The sequence below is a fragment of the Neoarius graeffei genome, chromosome 10 (genome assembly GCF_027579695.1).
Source record: "Neoarius graeffei isolate fNeoGra1 chromosome 10, fNeoGra1.pri, whole genome shotgun sequence".
NCBI lineage: Eukaryota > Metazoa > Chordata > Actinopteri > Siluriformes > Ariidae > Neoarius > Neoarius graeffei.
This window is the reverse complement of record NC_083578.1, coordinates 44,959,425-44,975,567: the sequence shown is the minus strand read 5'-3', so window position 1 is coordinate 44,975,567 and position 16,143 is coordinate 44,959,425. Positions and strand designations below refer to the sequence as shown.

General features: G+C 43.1%; 1 protein-coding gene across 1 annotated transcript; it reads right to left on the bottom strand.

Moving 5' to 3' along the window:
* Positions 1–13,631: 13,631 nt before the first annotated feature.
* Positions 13,632–15,720, bottom strand: LOC132893517 (uncharacterized). Its single transcript, XM_060932711.1, has 2 exons — positions 15,475–15,720; positions 13,632–14,978 (listed from the first exon to the last, which is right to left on the bottom strand). Exon 2 carries the CDS (start codon positions 14,754–14,756, stop codon positions 13,632–13,634), a length of 1,125 nt encoding a protein of 374 aa, XP_060788694.1. The 5' UTR covers positions 14,757–14,978; positions 15,475–15,720.
* Positions 15,721–16,143: the final 423 nt, after the last annotated feature.

The window sequence follows — 16,143 nt, the reverse complement described above, 5'->3', positions numbered from 1 at the left end:
TTGCACCGTTTGATTTACACAATATGCCTACAACTTTAAAGTTGACAATTGTTGTTTTATTGTGACACAAACAATAATTAAGATGGGGAAAAAAAACCAACAGAAATCTAGTGTGCATAGGTAGTCACCCCCAAAATCAATACTTTGTAGAGCCACCTTTTGCTGCAATTACAGCTGCAAGTCTCTTGGGGTATGTCTCTATTAGCTTTGCACATCTAGCCACTGAGATATTTGCCCATTCCTCAATGCAAAACTGCTCCAACTCCTTCAAGTTAGATGGGTTGCATTGGTGTACAGCAATATTCAAGTTATGCCACAGATTCTCAATTGGATTGAAGTCTGAGTTTTGATTAGGTCATTCCAAGACATTTAAATGTTTCCCTTTAAACCACTCCAGTGTAGCTTTAGCAGTATTTTAGGGCCATTGTCCTGCTGGAACGTGAACTTTTGTCCCAGTCTCAAACCTCTGGCTGACTATATTTTACCATATTAACATGCCATTGTTGTGTGTTATGCCTGATGTAAAGACTCTCGTCTCTGCGAGCCTACCACACAGATTTAATACTTTGTCATTTTTAGGGCATGCCTAACAACGTGTTTTCTTTCTCTCTCTCTTCCCTCCCCCCCCCAATCTGTCCCTCTGAGTTACATGTTGATCCTGGGATTGAGATGCTGGCCTCTTCTGCCCCTCGGACCTGCTTGATCCATCCTGGTGCCCTGTGTCTGGTCGGAGTTTTATCGCACCGCTCCTGTGAAGTATGGCCCCATGAGGACAGTTGAGGGTTATACCTGTTAAAACTGTTAATATTATAGTCAGGCTGTCTGTTGTTGCCCAAATGAGGATGGGTTCCCTTTTGAGTCTGGTTCCTCTCGAGGCTTCTTCCTCATGTCGTCTGAAGGAGTTTTTCCTTGCCACCGTTGCCACAGGCTTGCTCATTGGGGATAGATTAGGGATAAAATTAGCTCATGTTTTAAGTTGTTCAAATTCTGTAAAGCTGCTTTGCGACAATGTTTATTGTTAAAAGTGCTATACAAATAAACTTGATTTGATTTGACTCAAACAGGTATTCCTTCAGAATTACCCTGTATTTAGTGCCATCCATCTTTCCTTCAGTCCTGACCAGCTTTCCTATCTCTGCAGATGAAAAACATCCCCACAGCACAATGCTGCCACCACCATGCTTCACTGTAGAGATGGTGTTCTCAGAAAGGGCTTAAAACATCTACATAGATAAGGCATTACTTCTGGGAATCAGGAGTGTGACTGTGATCTGTTTAATTTGATTAACTACAGAGCAGTTACTCTGTTAATTACTATAGCCAATGGGGTTGCTAAAATACACAAAAAAGAGTGAGTATACACAGCCAAGAGCATCTGTAATGTAGTTTCCACTCAAGTTTAGGTTTTACAAATTCCAATGTATGTATAATATATTTCAAAGTTTAGGAATGCAAGCCATCCATACTGAATTTTGCACTCATCTGACATAATTGTGTATTACATGAATGAAATATTTTACTGTGGCCTGCCAAAGTGAGAAAGCAACAATATTCAATAAATGTGCAGACTATGCCACTTGGGCAATTTCACCAAAATAATAATGTGAAAGTGAAATGGAAATATGGACACTTCCCATCTTAGCATTGTAGAGTCTTTGAGTTGAGTGGGCATGTTTAAAGGGTACCTGCAGCGAAATAAAACAAACAAAGCAAAGCCATGGGTGAGAAATACTACACTTCTTTCTTCTTCTTCTTTTGGCTGCTCCTGATTAGGGGTCACCACAGCGGATCTTTCATCTCCATTGCTCCCTGTCTTCCGCATCCTTCTCTACCACACCTGCCACTTCCATGTCCTCTCTCACCATATCCATGTATCTCCTCCTTGGCCTTCCTTGTTTTCATGCACCTGGCAGCTCCATCCTCAACATTCTCCTTTCAACATACTCCATCTCTTCTCAGGATGTGCCCATACCATCTCAGTCTCGTCCCTCTGATGTGCTCGTTCCTTATCCTGTCCAACCTGGTCACTCCCATCACAAACCTTAACATGCTCAACTTTGCCCCCTGTCTCTTTGTTAAGGGCACTGTCTCCAATCCATACATCACAGCTGGTCTCACTACTGTCTTATATCTGACCTTTCACTTTTGCTGGGACTTTCCTATCACAAATGACTCCCAAAATCCTTCTCCAACTGCTCCACCCTGCCTGCACTCTCTTTCTCACCTCACGATCGCAGCCCCCATTTTCCTGCACAATTGACCCCAGGTACTTAAATTCACCAAATTTCTTTGTCTAGTCCTTGCATCTTCACTACACACTCATCCCCATTCTCATTGATGCACATGTATTCTGTTTTGCTACTGCTCACCTTCATTCCTCTTTGTTCCAATGCATACCTCCATCTCTCCAAACCCAACTCAACCTCCATTCTACTTTCACCACATATCACAATATCATCCGCAAACATCAAGTTCCATGGTGACTCTTGCCTCACTTCATCCTTCAAGCTATCCATCACTATGGCAAACAAGAAAGGACTCAAAGCAGATCCTTGATGAAGTCCCACCTTCGCCTTGAACCATTCAGTCGTTCCAACTGCACACCTCACTGCTGTTTCACTGTTCTCATACATGTCTTGCACCACTCTAATATACTTCTCATTCACGCCACACTTTCTCATACAACCCTGATTCCAAAACAGTTGGGACAAAGTACAAATTGTAAATAAAAATGGAATGCAATGATGTGGAAGTTTCAAAATTCCATATTTTATTCAGAATAGAACATAGATGACATTTCAAATGTTTAAACTGAGAAAATGTATCATTTAAAGAGAAAAATTAGGTGATTTTAAGTTTCATGACAACAACACATCTCAAAAAAGTTGGGACAAGGCCATGTTTACCACTGTGAGACATCCCCTTTTCTCTTTACAACAGTCTGTAAACGTCTGGGGACTGAGGAGACAAGTTGCTCAAGTTTAGGGATAGGAATGTTAACCCATTCTTGTCTAATGTAGGATTCTAGTTGCTCAACTGTCTTAGGTCTTTTTTGTCATATCTTCCGTTTTATGATGCGCCAAATGTTTTCTATGGGTGAAAGATCTGGTCTGCAGGCTGGCCATTTCAGTACCCGGACCCTTCTTCTATGCAGCCATGATGCTGTAATTGATGCAGTATGTGGTTTGTCATTGTCATGTTGGAAAATGCAAGGTCTTCCCTGAAAGAGACATCGTCTGGATGGGAGCATATGTTGCTCTAGAACCTGGACATACCTTTCAGCATTGATGGTGTCTTTCCAGATGTGTAAGCTGCCCATGCCACACGCACTAATGCAACCCCATACCAACAGAGATGCAGGCTTCTGAACTGAGCGCTGATAACAATTTGGGTCGTCCTTCTCCTCTTTAGTCCGAATGACACAGCATCCCTGATTTCCATAAAGAACTTCAAATTTTGATTCATCTGACCACAGAACAGTTTTCCACTTTGCCACAGTCCATTTTAAATGAGCCTTGGCCCAGAAAAGACGTCTGCGCTTCTGGATCATGTTTAGATATGGCTTCTTCTTTGAACTATAGAGTTTTAGCTGGCAACGGCGGATAGCATGGTGAATTGTGTTCACAGATAATGTTCTCCGGAAATATTCCTGAGCCCATTTTGTGATTTCCAATACAGAAGCATGCCTGCATGTGATGCAGTACTGTCTAAGGGCCCGAAGATCATGGGCACCCAGTATGGTTTTCCGGCCTTGACCCTTGCGCAGAGAGATTCTTCCAGATTCTCTGAATCTTTTGATGATTATTATGCACTGTAGATGATGATGATATGTTCAAACTCTTTGCAATTTTAGACTGTCGAACTCCTTTTTGATATTGCTCCACTATTTGTCGGTGCAGAATTAGGGGGATTGGTGATCCTCTTACTATCTTTACTTCTGAGAGCCGCTGCCACTCCAAGATGCTCTTTTTATACCCAGTCATGTTAATGACCTATTGCCAATTGACCTAATGAGTTGCAATTTGGTCCTCCAACTGTTCCTTTTGTGTACCTTTAACTTTTCCAGCCTCTTATTGCCCCTGTTCCAACTTTTTTGAGATGTGTTGCTGTCATGAAATTTCAAATGAGCCAATATTTGGCATGAAATTTCAAAATGTCTCACTTTCGACATTTGATATGTTGTCTATGTTCTATTGTGAATACAATATCAGTTTTTGGGATTTGTAAATTACTGCATTCCATTTTTATTTACAATTTGTACTTTGTCCCAACTTTTTTGGAATCGGGGTTGTACTTTCTGCTACTTCATTCATCTTTTCCCAGAAAGACTCTTTCTCTTCATTCTCACATCCAACCTGTGGGGCATATGCACACAGCATTGATTACCACTCCTTGACTCTCCAACTTCATGCCTATCACTCTGACACCCTCTTCACGTCAATCACACTGTTGACCAACTCTCCCCTCAAAACAATATCAACACCATTTCTCTTTCCATCGACTCCATAATAAAACAACTTGCATCCACCTCCAATGTTCTTGGCCTTGCTTCCCTTCCACCTTGTCTCCTGCACACAAAGTGTCCAACTTCCTTCTTTCCATCATACCTGCTAACTCTCTCTCTCTGCCAGTCAATGTTCCCACATTCAGTGTCCCTACCCTCAATTCTAAGCTCCTTCCCTTCCATCTTTCACACTCTCTCCTAACATGCCTCCCCCTTCATTTTCCCCTTCTCCGTTTTGGTGCAACAGTAGCATACTTTCCACCGGCACCCTGTTGACTAACAGTACCAGAGGCGGCCATTGTTAACCTGGGCCCTGACCAATCCGGTATGGTATTTCTCTTTTCAATCTTCATGTTAGATTTTGGCACAGTTTTATGCTGGATGCTCTTCCTGATGCAACCCTCTCCATTTATCCGGGCTTGGGACCAGCACCAAGAGTATGCTTATGCACCCCCAGTGGCTGGATTGGGCTAGAAATACTACACATTTTGCACAAATGCATTTTGACTGCCCTGTATTGTTACATTGTTTTACATAAAGCAGTATGTTAAAATTCTTTTGTATTCCCACTCACTTAAGTTCATACTGCCATACTGTCATTTTGTGGGCGGTGTCAAAGGTCAGCATGATGTAGAATTATTGATAGGCTTCCTATATCTTTATTGGCTCACTGCTTCTGACACTGTGATGTAGCCTGATGTACAAAATATTGTCAAAAAATTGTGGAGTGCAAAGCTTATCACATATCACATTATCTCTAGCCGCTTTATCCTTCTACAGGGTCGCAGGCAAGCTGGAGCCTATCCCAGCTGACTACGGGCGAAAGGCGGGGTACACCCTGGACAAGTCGCCAGGTCATCACAGGGCTGCAAAGCTTATGTTTGCAAAAATAATAAACATGATAAAAAGGGAAATATTTTTTTTCTCTCACCCCCTCCATCTCTGTCTCTCCCTCTGTCTATCTCTCTGTCGAGTTACATGTTGATCCTGAGACACCAGTGATGCTGACCTCTTCTGCTCTTTAGACCTGCTTGATCCATCCTGTCTGGCTGGAGTCTCATCACATCACTCCTGTGGAGGATGGCCCCAAATGGACAGTCAAAAGACGCACTTGGAAGATGGCTCTGGACACTTACAGTTTTGCTATGATGGCTGAGGACTACAATTGCCATGATAACTTTAGGACAGCAGTTGTCATGAACAGTTTTACACTCAAGTCTCCATCAATGAACAGTTGATAACTTCAACAAAATAGACTATGTTAAAACTATAATGGATTTCCTGGTTACACAGTTGTACTTTATGACTACATAGGACATAGTTATATAAGTGAGTTATTTATAATCACACTATCTGTTATCACCCAAATGAGGATGGGTTCCCTTTTGAGTCTTGTTCCTCTCAAGGTTTCTTCCTCGTGTCATCTGAGTGAGTTTTTCCTTGCCACATTACCTCAGGCTTGCTCAACAGGGATAGGTAGATTTATTAGGGATCAATTTAGATCATATGTTTAAATTCTTTAATTTTCTGTAAAGCTGCTTTGCAACAACGTCTATTGTTAAAAGTCCTACACAAATAAACTTCACTTGATTTTTTTTATGTGTTCTTCTGCCAACAACCAAGCAACATAAATTACTTGCTAAACAGTGGCTAAACAACTTGGGCACAGGTCACACATTAGAAACGCCCTCCTTTGGCAGAAATGCTGTTGTTTGTGAGGACCATTTTGGGCCCTACTGATTTGAAAGGAATCTACAGACTGAGCCCTTGGGCTATGCAGGTCACATTAGACTCAAACCCTATGCTGTGCCAACAATATTCCAACAGCATCCACGGAAAAGGGATTTAGGCCATGCAAGCCAATTAGCTAGAAGAAAAGTGAGAAAAGTAGAGCATTTAATTTATTAGTTCACATGTAATATAAGCTAGAGAGACTGTTAAATCTAAATGTAGGCCTCAGTCAATAAAGCTACCTTACTTAAAAATGTGTTGATTTGCTGTCAAACTTTCAATGTCAAGTTAATACATATAAATATATACCGTATACACCAATTAGCCATAACATGATGAACACTGACAGGTGACATGAATAACATTGATTATCTCATTATAATGGTACCTAGCAGTGGGTGGGATATATTAGGCAGCAAGAGAACAATCATTTCTTGAGGTTGATGTGTTGGATGCAGAAAAAATGGGCAAGCATAAGGATCTGAGCGACTTTGACAAGGGCCAAATTGTGATTGCTAGATGACGGGGTCTGAGCATCTCCAAAATTACACATCTTTTGGGGTGTTTGCAATATGCAAACCTATCAAACCTATTTGTGGTTAGTACCTATTAAAATGGTCCAAGATGGCGGCATTGCAGTAGCATGCAGCGGCCTCCCTGGATCCAAAATGGTGGTTTTTTGTGTCATTTTGTTCCTCTGCTCGACCCTGTACAGCATATGGACATTGGATCAACTGGTGTTCGTGTCTACCATTACCAGACACTCCTTCAAAACAGATACCATGGAGAAAACATAAAAAGGTGATCTGCTGGAGAAACTATGTGACCTCAGCCTGCTGCAAAGAACAGGCCTCCAGTCCTCAGCCTCACCTGAGGCCAGTGACAAGGGAAGTGGTGTGTAAGGAGGAAGAAATGTGGCAAGCATGGGGGTGACAGTGCTAGGCTAACAGCTAATCCTAACCAACCAGCTCTCCCATCCATTTTATTCTCCAATGTCTGCTCCCTGGAAAATAAACATCTCATCTCATTATCTCTAGCCGCTTTATCCTTCTACAGGGTTGCAGGCAAGCTGGAGCCTATCCCAGCTGACTACGGGCGAAAGGCGGGGTACACCCTGGACAAGTTGCCAGGTCATCACAGGGCTGACACACAGACAACCATTCACACTCACATTCACACCTACGGTCAATTTAGAGTCACCAGTCAACCTAACCTGCATGTCTTTGGACTGTGGGGGAAAGTGGAGCACCCGGAGGAAACCCACGCAGACACGGGGAGAACATGCAAACTCCACACAGAAAGGCCCTCGCCGGCCCCGGGGCTCGAACCCAGGACCTTCTTGCTGTGAGGCAACAGCGCTAACCACTACACCACCGTGCCGCCCGGAAAATAAACTTGTTAAGCATATTTGATAAATAGTGGCAAAGTCATGTTAAATAGCTTATGCAGTGATATCATGCTGAACGTGAGTGCCTGTGTGCACCGGGATGTATATATTGAGCATCTCATCTCATCTCATTATCTCTAGCCGCTTTATCCTTCTACAGGGTCGCAGGCAAGCTGGAGCCTATCCCAGCTGACTACGGGCGAAAGGCGGGGTACACCCTGGACAAGTTGCCAGGTCATCACAGGGCTGACACACAGACAACCATTCACACTCACATTCACACCTACGGTCAATTTAGAGTCACCAGTCAACCTAACCTGCATGTCTTTGGACTGTGGGGGAAAGTGGAGCACCCGGAGGAAACCCACGCAGACACGGGGAGAACATGCAAACTCCACACAGAAAGGCCCTCGCCGGCCCCGGGGCTCGAACCCAGGACCTTCTTGCTGTGAGGCAACAGCGCTAACCACTACACCACCGTGCCGCCCGGAAAATAAACTTGTTAAGCATATTTGATAAATAGTGGCAAAGTCATGTTAAATAGCTTATGCAGTGATATCATGCTGAACGTGAGTGCCTGTGTGCACCGGGATGTATATATTGAGCATGCGCAGAATAAAAGGCCAGTGAGTGAGTGAGTGTCAGAGGCCAAAGAGACAATGGTGTGTCAGTTATTTTCTCCCGTGAATATTAGCCATTAGCTGCTGCTAGTTAGCCACTGTGGTGACTGTACACACGATAAACTGCTGCGGAAATGTCTAACGCTACAGGTTATGGGCCCAGTCAGGCAGGCCACAGGTGGCTGAGACTTTTATTCGATGGTGACGAGAAAAGTTACGAACTCTGGGAAACAAGGTTCCTCGCGCACATGGAGTTGCGTGGTCTCAGAGATGTTATCCTGGAGGATCTGGAGATAGATTCAGACAACGAAGGAGCTCTCGCAGAAGATGAGCCAAAGAACGGAGAGGCTTATGCAGAGCTAGTGCAATGTCTGGACAACAAAAGTTTGTCGTCGGTAATGAGAGATGCGAAACATGATGGAAGAAAAGCACTGGGGATTCTTTGCAAGCACTACACAGGAAAGGACAAACCCCGCATTGTGAGTTTGTACTGTGAACTTTCTTCACTCTATAAAGCTAGCAATGAAACAGTTACTGACTATATAATTCGAGCAGAGACTATATTCACGTCATTAAGAAGAGCAGATGAACAAATAAGTGATGGACTTCAGATAGCAATGGTAGTAAAAGGGCTACCTGAGTCATACAAGCCATTTGTAGTGCACATCACACAGACAAATGATGTTGTGATGTTCGTCGAGTTTAAAACGAAACTGCGAAGTTATGAGAGTACAGAGAAATATGGGAGAAGTGATGTGAATGTGGAAGACAATGTAATGAAGACTAGTGGGGCAACGAAAGCACGTGGTAGAGGATGTGGAAAGAAAATGGACTTGGCTGATGTCGAGTGTTATACGTGCGGTAAAAAGGGACACATGGCTAGGGCATGTCCTGACAACACCCAACAGAGAAGAGAAGATCGAAAGTGGGACACACCATGGTGAGGCAGAGGGCGCGGTCGAGGACAAGGCCATGACTATGTGAAGAAAGCTGATGGAGAGGCCGAAGAAGAGTCTACAACTTTCTGTTTCTTCCAGATAAGTGACTGTCCAATACAGCAAGGAAACAAGAAGGGTCTCATGGTCGACTGTGGCGCCACTTCACACATGATCAATGATGCCACAAAGTTCAAAACAGTGGATAAGAGCTTCAGACCCGAGGACCACAAGATCGAGCTTGCCGATGGGACCAAGGTGAGCGGGATGGCGAAAATGAGAGGAGACGCCGAGATCTACTTGCTGGACAGCAAGGGACGACGAGTGAGAACAAGGCTCAAGCAAGCACTCTACATCCCATCATTTCCACAGAACATCTTTTCAGTCAAAGCGGTGACAGCCAACGGAGCCGAGATTCGCCTCAAGGACGGTGATGACTGGCTGGTCAACAAGGACGGTACAAAGTTCAAAATGGAGGTGTATGGTAGGCTGTATTACCTTAGCACAGTAGAGGATGAAAATGTTGATGAAGTGTATGGTTGTCATGACATTCAAACCTGGCATAGGATACTTGGTCATTCTAATTTTGATGATATTGCAAAATTGGAAAAGGTGGTTGAAGGAATGTCGATAAAAGGGAAAAATGACAAGTCTAATCAAAACTGTGAAATATGCATATAGGGCAAGTTTACACAAAGCAGAAACAGGCAGGCAGATGCCAAAGCTACTGCAGTACTAGAGCTAGTACACACAGACTTGTGCGGCCCTATAGAACCAGCAGATAAGGATGGATACAGATATGCGATAGCATTTACTGATGATTACAGTGGGATGATTTTTCCATACTTTATGAAAGCAAAAAGTGACACGACAAAAGCTACGGAGAAATTCATAGCAGACATAGCTCCATATGGAAAGATAAAGTGCATAAGGTCAGATAATGGTACAGAGTTTACCGGGCAGGAGTTCCAGTCTTTACTTAGGAGTAAAGGGATAAGGCACGAGACAAGTGCACCCTACTCACCTCATCAGAACGGAACTGCTGAAAGAGGATGGAGGACCCTATTTGAGATGTCACGATGCATGCTGTTGGAGAGTAACCTCCCAAAGCAATTATGGACCTATGCTGTACAGACAGCAGCCCAAATTCATAACAGGTGTTACAGTAAATGCCTAGAGCAGACACCTTACCGTGTTTTCACAGGGAAAACACCTAACCTATCTCACATGAAGGTATTTGGCTCTGAATGTTATGTATATAAGCAGGAAAAGAAGAAGTTGGATTCGAAATGTGACAAAGGGATCTTTGTCGGCTGTGATGAGTATAGCCCAGCATACAATGTGTATTATCCTGAGACAGGGAAAGTCCTAAAACATAGGCTAGTGAAATTTATCACCAAAGGTAGCGCAGATAGCCAAACTCAGACAGATTGTGACATGGGGGAAAACATTGAGAGTTATGGAAATACTCCACCAAAGATAGTCAACCAGGGTCAGGAACAGCCTGAAGAGAGTAGAGAGCCTAGTGTGGAGGAGACTACTGAGGCAGATCCAACTCAGGCAGATAGCACTCAGAGAGAACAGGGAGAAAGGAGATATCCTACAAGAGATAGAAAAGCTCCAGAGTACTTAAAGGAGTACCAGTGTAAAGCTGAGTGTGATAATGATGAATGTGAAAACGTGGATTATTTCTACAGGGTGGCCTATGATGTACCTAAAACATTTAGAGAGGCTATGGACTCTGAGAAATCAAAAATATGGACTGATGCAATGAGAGAAGAGATGAACTCTTTAACAGAGAATGATACTTTCACTCTGACTCCACTGCCAAAGGGCAAACAAGCAGTGGGAGGTCGCTGGGTATATGCAGTGAAAGAGAGCCCAGATGGATCTGAGACTTGTAAAGCCAGATATGTGGCAAAGGGGTATGGTCAAATGGAAGGGATTGACTATAAAGAGACACTCTCACCCATGGCCAACATGACCTCTGTCTGAGCATTAATGCAGGTTGCTGTACAGGAGGATCTTACACTACACCAAATGGATGTAAAGACTGCTTACCTCCATGCTCCAATGGACTGCGCGCAGTGGCGGCTGCTGGTTTTTAAAACGGGAAGCCCATTTTACGCATTCATCATAAAACCTGTAGGCCGGATATCAAAGCATAGAAAGGTGTGCCCCATTAGCATAGTGAACTAGACAACCCTACCTAGTGGCAGAAAGTAGTTTTGCTTGTACATTTCATGTTATAGTCTGGCTTGCCAGGCTAGTGCCTCATATCCTTAATCAAAAATATCAAACATCCAAAAATCACTGGCTATTCAACGAAGAGCCTTGAACATCATACCCTGATATGCAACACAGAGTCTTTAACACAACACCCAGCTGTGCAACACATCTTTGAACATCTTCTGCAACACAGTCTGGAAATTCATAACCAGGTAGGCTATGCAACACACAGAACCTTGAATATTATACCCAGGTATATAACCTATAACACAGAGCCCACCATTCTCTTAACATTACTGAACAATACGAAGAGTTCAGATGCAAAACTCCCGAAATCCATTTGACCACTTTTTGAGAAAAAGGCCATTTTTTTTATCAGGCCTTCATATTTAAGTATAGAAAGCTAGTTTTATTTAAAATCACAAGGTTATTAGTTAGTGAAAAATATATGTTAATCTCACAAATGTTACTTCAGCCAAATTACTATTTTTTAGCAATTTTTTTTAATTTAGTGTCAAAACCAGCTAAATCCATATGTGGTTTGTATGCAAAAACCTCTAAATCCATTTTTTCCTTACATACATAGGTAAGTGTTACAAAACCACCAAAGATACAATTGAAAATATTGAAAATTATGATACCACACATATGGGGTGGTTGTGATGGTGATGTGGTTGGCTCACTCATAGCTAATTTAATATGGGACCTATGATCATGAGCAAATTGCACCATATTTTTAGGTAATACCTAATAATACCAACACCTCTCTTCATAAATGAAGGCAGAAGGCCTGTCATGTCAACATTTAAGCAATTCGAAATCCACACAGTGTAATCACAATGCCAATAGGTTTATTTTCTTCACATCAGCGGACTTTCTAAGCAGGTGATACAAAGTACTACACCCAATAAAATACATTGAAATAAAACTAAAGTGCAATATAAAAATCTTATGTAAACAACATGAAAATCTATACACAAAATATACAGCAGCAAGCAACGTTCTGCCAAGAAGGGTAAGTTTATGTCAGTACATTAACAGTAACAGCAATAAAAACACAGCAGTGCAAAGAACTTAGATGGGTATAAATAAGTTAATGATGAAGATGAAATTGAGGTACAAGCCATCAAATTTATAGTATGAACAAAAGATTATTTAAGATGACAAAACTATTTTAGGTTTTTTTAAGATTATGAAACAGGTATGATAAGTTACATATTAAAAAAAACACAATTATGTTAAAAGTTCACATCAACTCAGCTTGTTCACCTGACATGTAGTCTCTGAGTAAGCTTACAAGGCTGCTGCGTTTTTGTGTGTGAGTGTCTGAGTGTTTGTGTGTGTATTCTGCATGGTGAGAGTGTGTGTGCCCCTGAGAATGTGTGTGTGTGTGTGTGTGTGTGTGCGTGCATAATGTGTGTGTGTTCAAATGTGTCAGGTATCTCTCACATACTTCAGGATCCAAGAGCCCGTCCTTGGCATATGCCACTCATCAAGCAAGGCTGGCTCATCTCATCTCATTATCTGTAGCCGCTTTATCCTGTTCTACAGGGTCGCAGGCAAGCTGGAGCCTATCCCAGCTGACTACGGGCAAAAGGTGGGGTACACCCTGGACAAGTCGCCAGGTCATCACAGGGCTGACACATAGACACAGACAACCATTCACACTCACATTCACACCTACGGTCAATTTAGAGTCACCAGTTAACCTAACCTGCATGTCTTTGGACTGTGGGGGAAACCGGAGCACCCGGAGGAAACCCACGCGGACACGGGGAGAACATGCAAACTCTGCACAGAAAGGCCCTCGCTGGCCACGGGGCTCGAACCCGGACCTTCTTGCTGTGAGGCGACAGCGCTAACCACTACACCACCGTGCCTCCCTGGCTGGCTCATTAATAATAAATAAATGAATAAATAAAGATGAAGTTGGAGGTACAAGCCATCAAATTCACAGTATGAACAAAAGATTATTTAAGATGACAAACATGTTTTAGGTAATTGACAATTATCAAACTCAGGTATGACGATGAGGTATGTAGTAATGTAGTGATACACACAGAATTATGCATCTGACACGTATGTAGTCTCTGAGTATGCTTACGAAGCTGCTGCATCTGAGAGTGTTTGTGTGTGTATTCTGCATGATGAGAGTGTGTGTGCCCCTGAGAATGCGCGTGTGGGAGTGTGTGTGCAGGGAAGGCAGGAGAGTCATTAGAAACAATTTACTCATCCTCCAAATCTTGTGCAATGTCCCTGTCACCTGCACTTGACAAGACATCATTGTACAACTCCTGCACAGTTGCAGGCACTCCCAACTCACACAACAGCTTCAGCACATCCCTCTTCTTTGCCAGCTTCACACAGTTGACATCAGGTAGAGGAGCCGGTGCAAACTCTGGCCACCTCTTCCCTCTTTTCAGCACGGAATGCTGAGTAAAATCCCCAGCAAAAGAAGACTTGACATCCAGCCTTTCCCCACATATTTGAATGACCCTGGCGTCACTAATTTTGAAGGATCGTTGCTGGGTGGTGAAGGCGGCGGCTTCCTTCTTGAAATCATAGCACTGCCAATCTCTCCCATATTGATGGATATTGCCATGCCTGTGAAGTATGGATGCGTATTCGTCTGGCAGCAGAATGGTGGTGTGCTTTCTGATGTCTTGTTCGATCCTGCCGAACACCCTGTCAGCTGGGAGGAAGCTGTGTCCTCGTACTGGAAAAAAATAGTTGATGGTGAGGTGGGGGAACAGCTGTGACCGGAGGCCAAACAGCATAGACAGCACATTAATGTTCTTGTTTTGGCCATAGCATGAGTTGGAGAACAGGCGCAGGCACTGACACAGGTGGAGGTTGTCTGCAGCTACAGCTGTGAAATAGTGTTGGAGAGCTGAGGCAATCATGTTGCTGTCCTTCGCGTTCTCATACTCAAGCCATGTGTACAGGTGGATATCATGCCTACTTTGGGATTCTCCTCTGCCATGGTGACGCACCACTCCAAAGACGTAGTAGTAGAGTTGCCTGGAGTAGTACGTCTGAACTATGGCAGATTTCGGCAGGACAAGGTTCTCCATGACGTCAAAGCAGACAGTGAAGGAATCCCCCACATCATTCAGGATATTGTAGAACTGACGGGCACGGCGTCTGTGGAGGGAGTATTGCAGGATTTTCTCTCGTTTCTCTTCTTCTTTTAAGCCAGGGTCATTCATCGCCATCCGGGACTTAACACACATGGAACATACATCCTTTGCCGGATGTCCGAAGGCCAAGTTGAAATCATATACGAAAATGCTCCAATATAGTGAGTAAGTCACTTGAAGGTGATTCTGCTCCGAAAAAAGGCGATGCATTTTTGCAACACTTAGGTCACTAGGCAGATACTTTCTGCCTGGAGCACCACGTCTGGCGTAATGGCTTGCTCTGCAGGCAAAGGACTTAATGTGACCTCTGATGACCTCCTTCTTGGCAGTTATTTCAGGATTTGGTCTTGAGCCTCCTCTTTTTTTCTGGGCATGCCTTGCCAGTTTGTAGCCAGTGCCTGGCAATGCCCTGGACTCTGTCTTTCTTGACACCTATAATGACAATAAATGAGAAAGAATGTTGAGAATTAAAATTAAGCTGACTGACTGTTCATTCTTGCTGTGAAAAATCAGGAGGAAGTGGAAGTTTTCATTCATTCATTCATGCAAATAATTTCAAAATATTTTAGATAATATGAAATGTCACCAATGCTTTGACCTTTTTTCATCTCCCATTTTTATACTTGATGATAGCATAAGATAATTAAACATGCCCTGACTTTTGATAGTTGTAAGTTAACTCTTTTTCTTTTCTTTCATTTATGGTCTATGGTGATGTGTATCCAAGGTTGTGGTGGGGTGGGTAGGTGTTGGTCACTGAAACAGTACTGAGGTGGGGGTATGCAAAGGGGTGGGACGCCCACCCCAGACTGCACTGATTTAAAACTGTCTACTGATCTACTGTATTAGCCTACACAAGCATCAGGGCATGGACGACTTAGGCAGAGACAGCACAAACTCGTGAAGGAAGAAACTGTATTGTACTTACAGAAAATGCTCATGAAAGACGCCTGGCAGACAGGAACCCTTGTTTTATCTTCCTTCAGAACGGAGTATTTGATGGTCACGTCTCTCTGCCGTCTCTTGTCTTCATCATCAACTTGTTCCCTCCTCCGTTGAACTGGCATAATCTCCAAGTGGGACAGAAGTATAGCGTCCTGTTCAACTTTATCTTTAGATGTGTATAGCTGATTTTTAAAGTATGCCAGGTCGTTCTGAGTTAAGCTTGCCGCAGCACACATCAACCTGTTGTGATTGCAGGCTATTCCATTTTCAGTATTTTCGCCACTATATCGGTTCATTTTCGCTTTATAGCGAACAAGATTTTCAACAATGCAACATTTTCTCCGCCCATTCACTGTCTGGAGGACAGGTTCATCCATGCCATCGTAATCCATGTTGGTATTATCTGCCATTTCGCGAAATCTCCCTCTGAATAAAGTTGCACCTTCCTTGATGAGACTTTGTTTACTAGCGTTAAAGCGCGCGAGTCCAAGTGACGTTCTGATTGGTTGTTGAATATAGAGGCTTTTGTTGCTAAATCGAAGCGGCGTTTAGAGGGGTTTGATATTAAACCGATTTTTTAGACAAGACAGGGAGTGGTTTTTATTTTTTTTTTTACAAAAATATTTCATTTACATATACTAGATGTAACCAG

What these genes read in the sequence shown, in the direction of transcription:
- LOC132893517 (XM_060932711.1), bottom strand. Translation starts at nt 14,756, where the DNA reads ATGCATCGCCTTTTTTCGGAGCAGAATCACCTTCAAGTGACTTACTCA.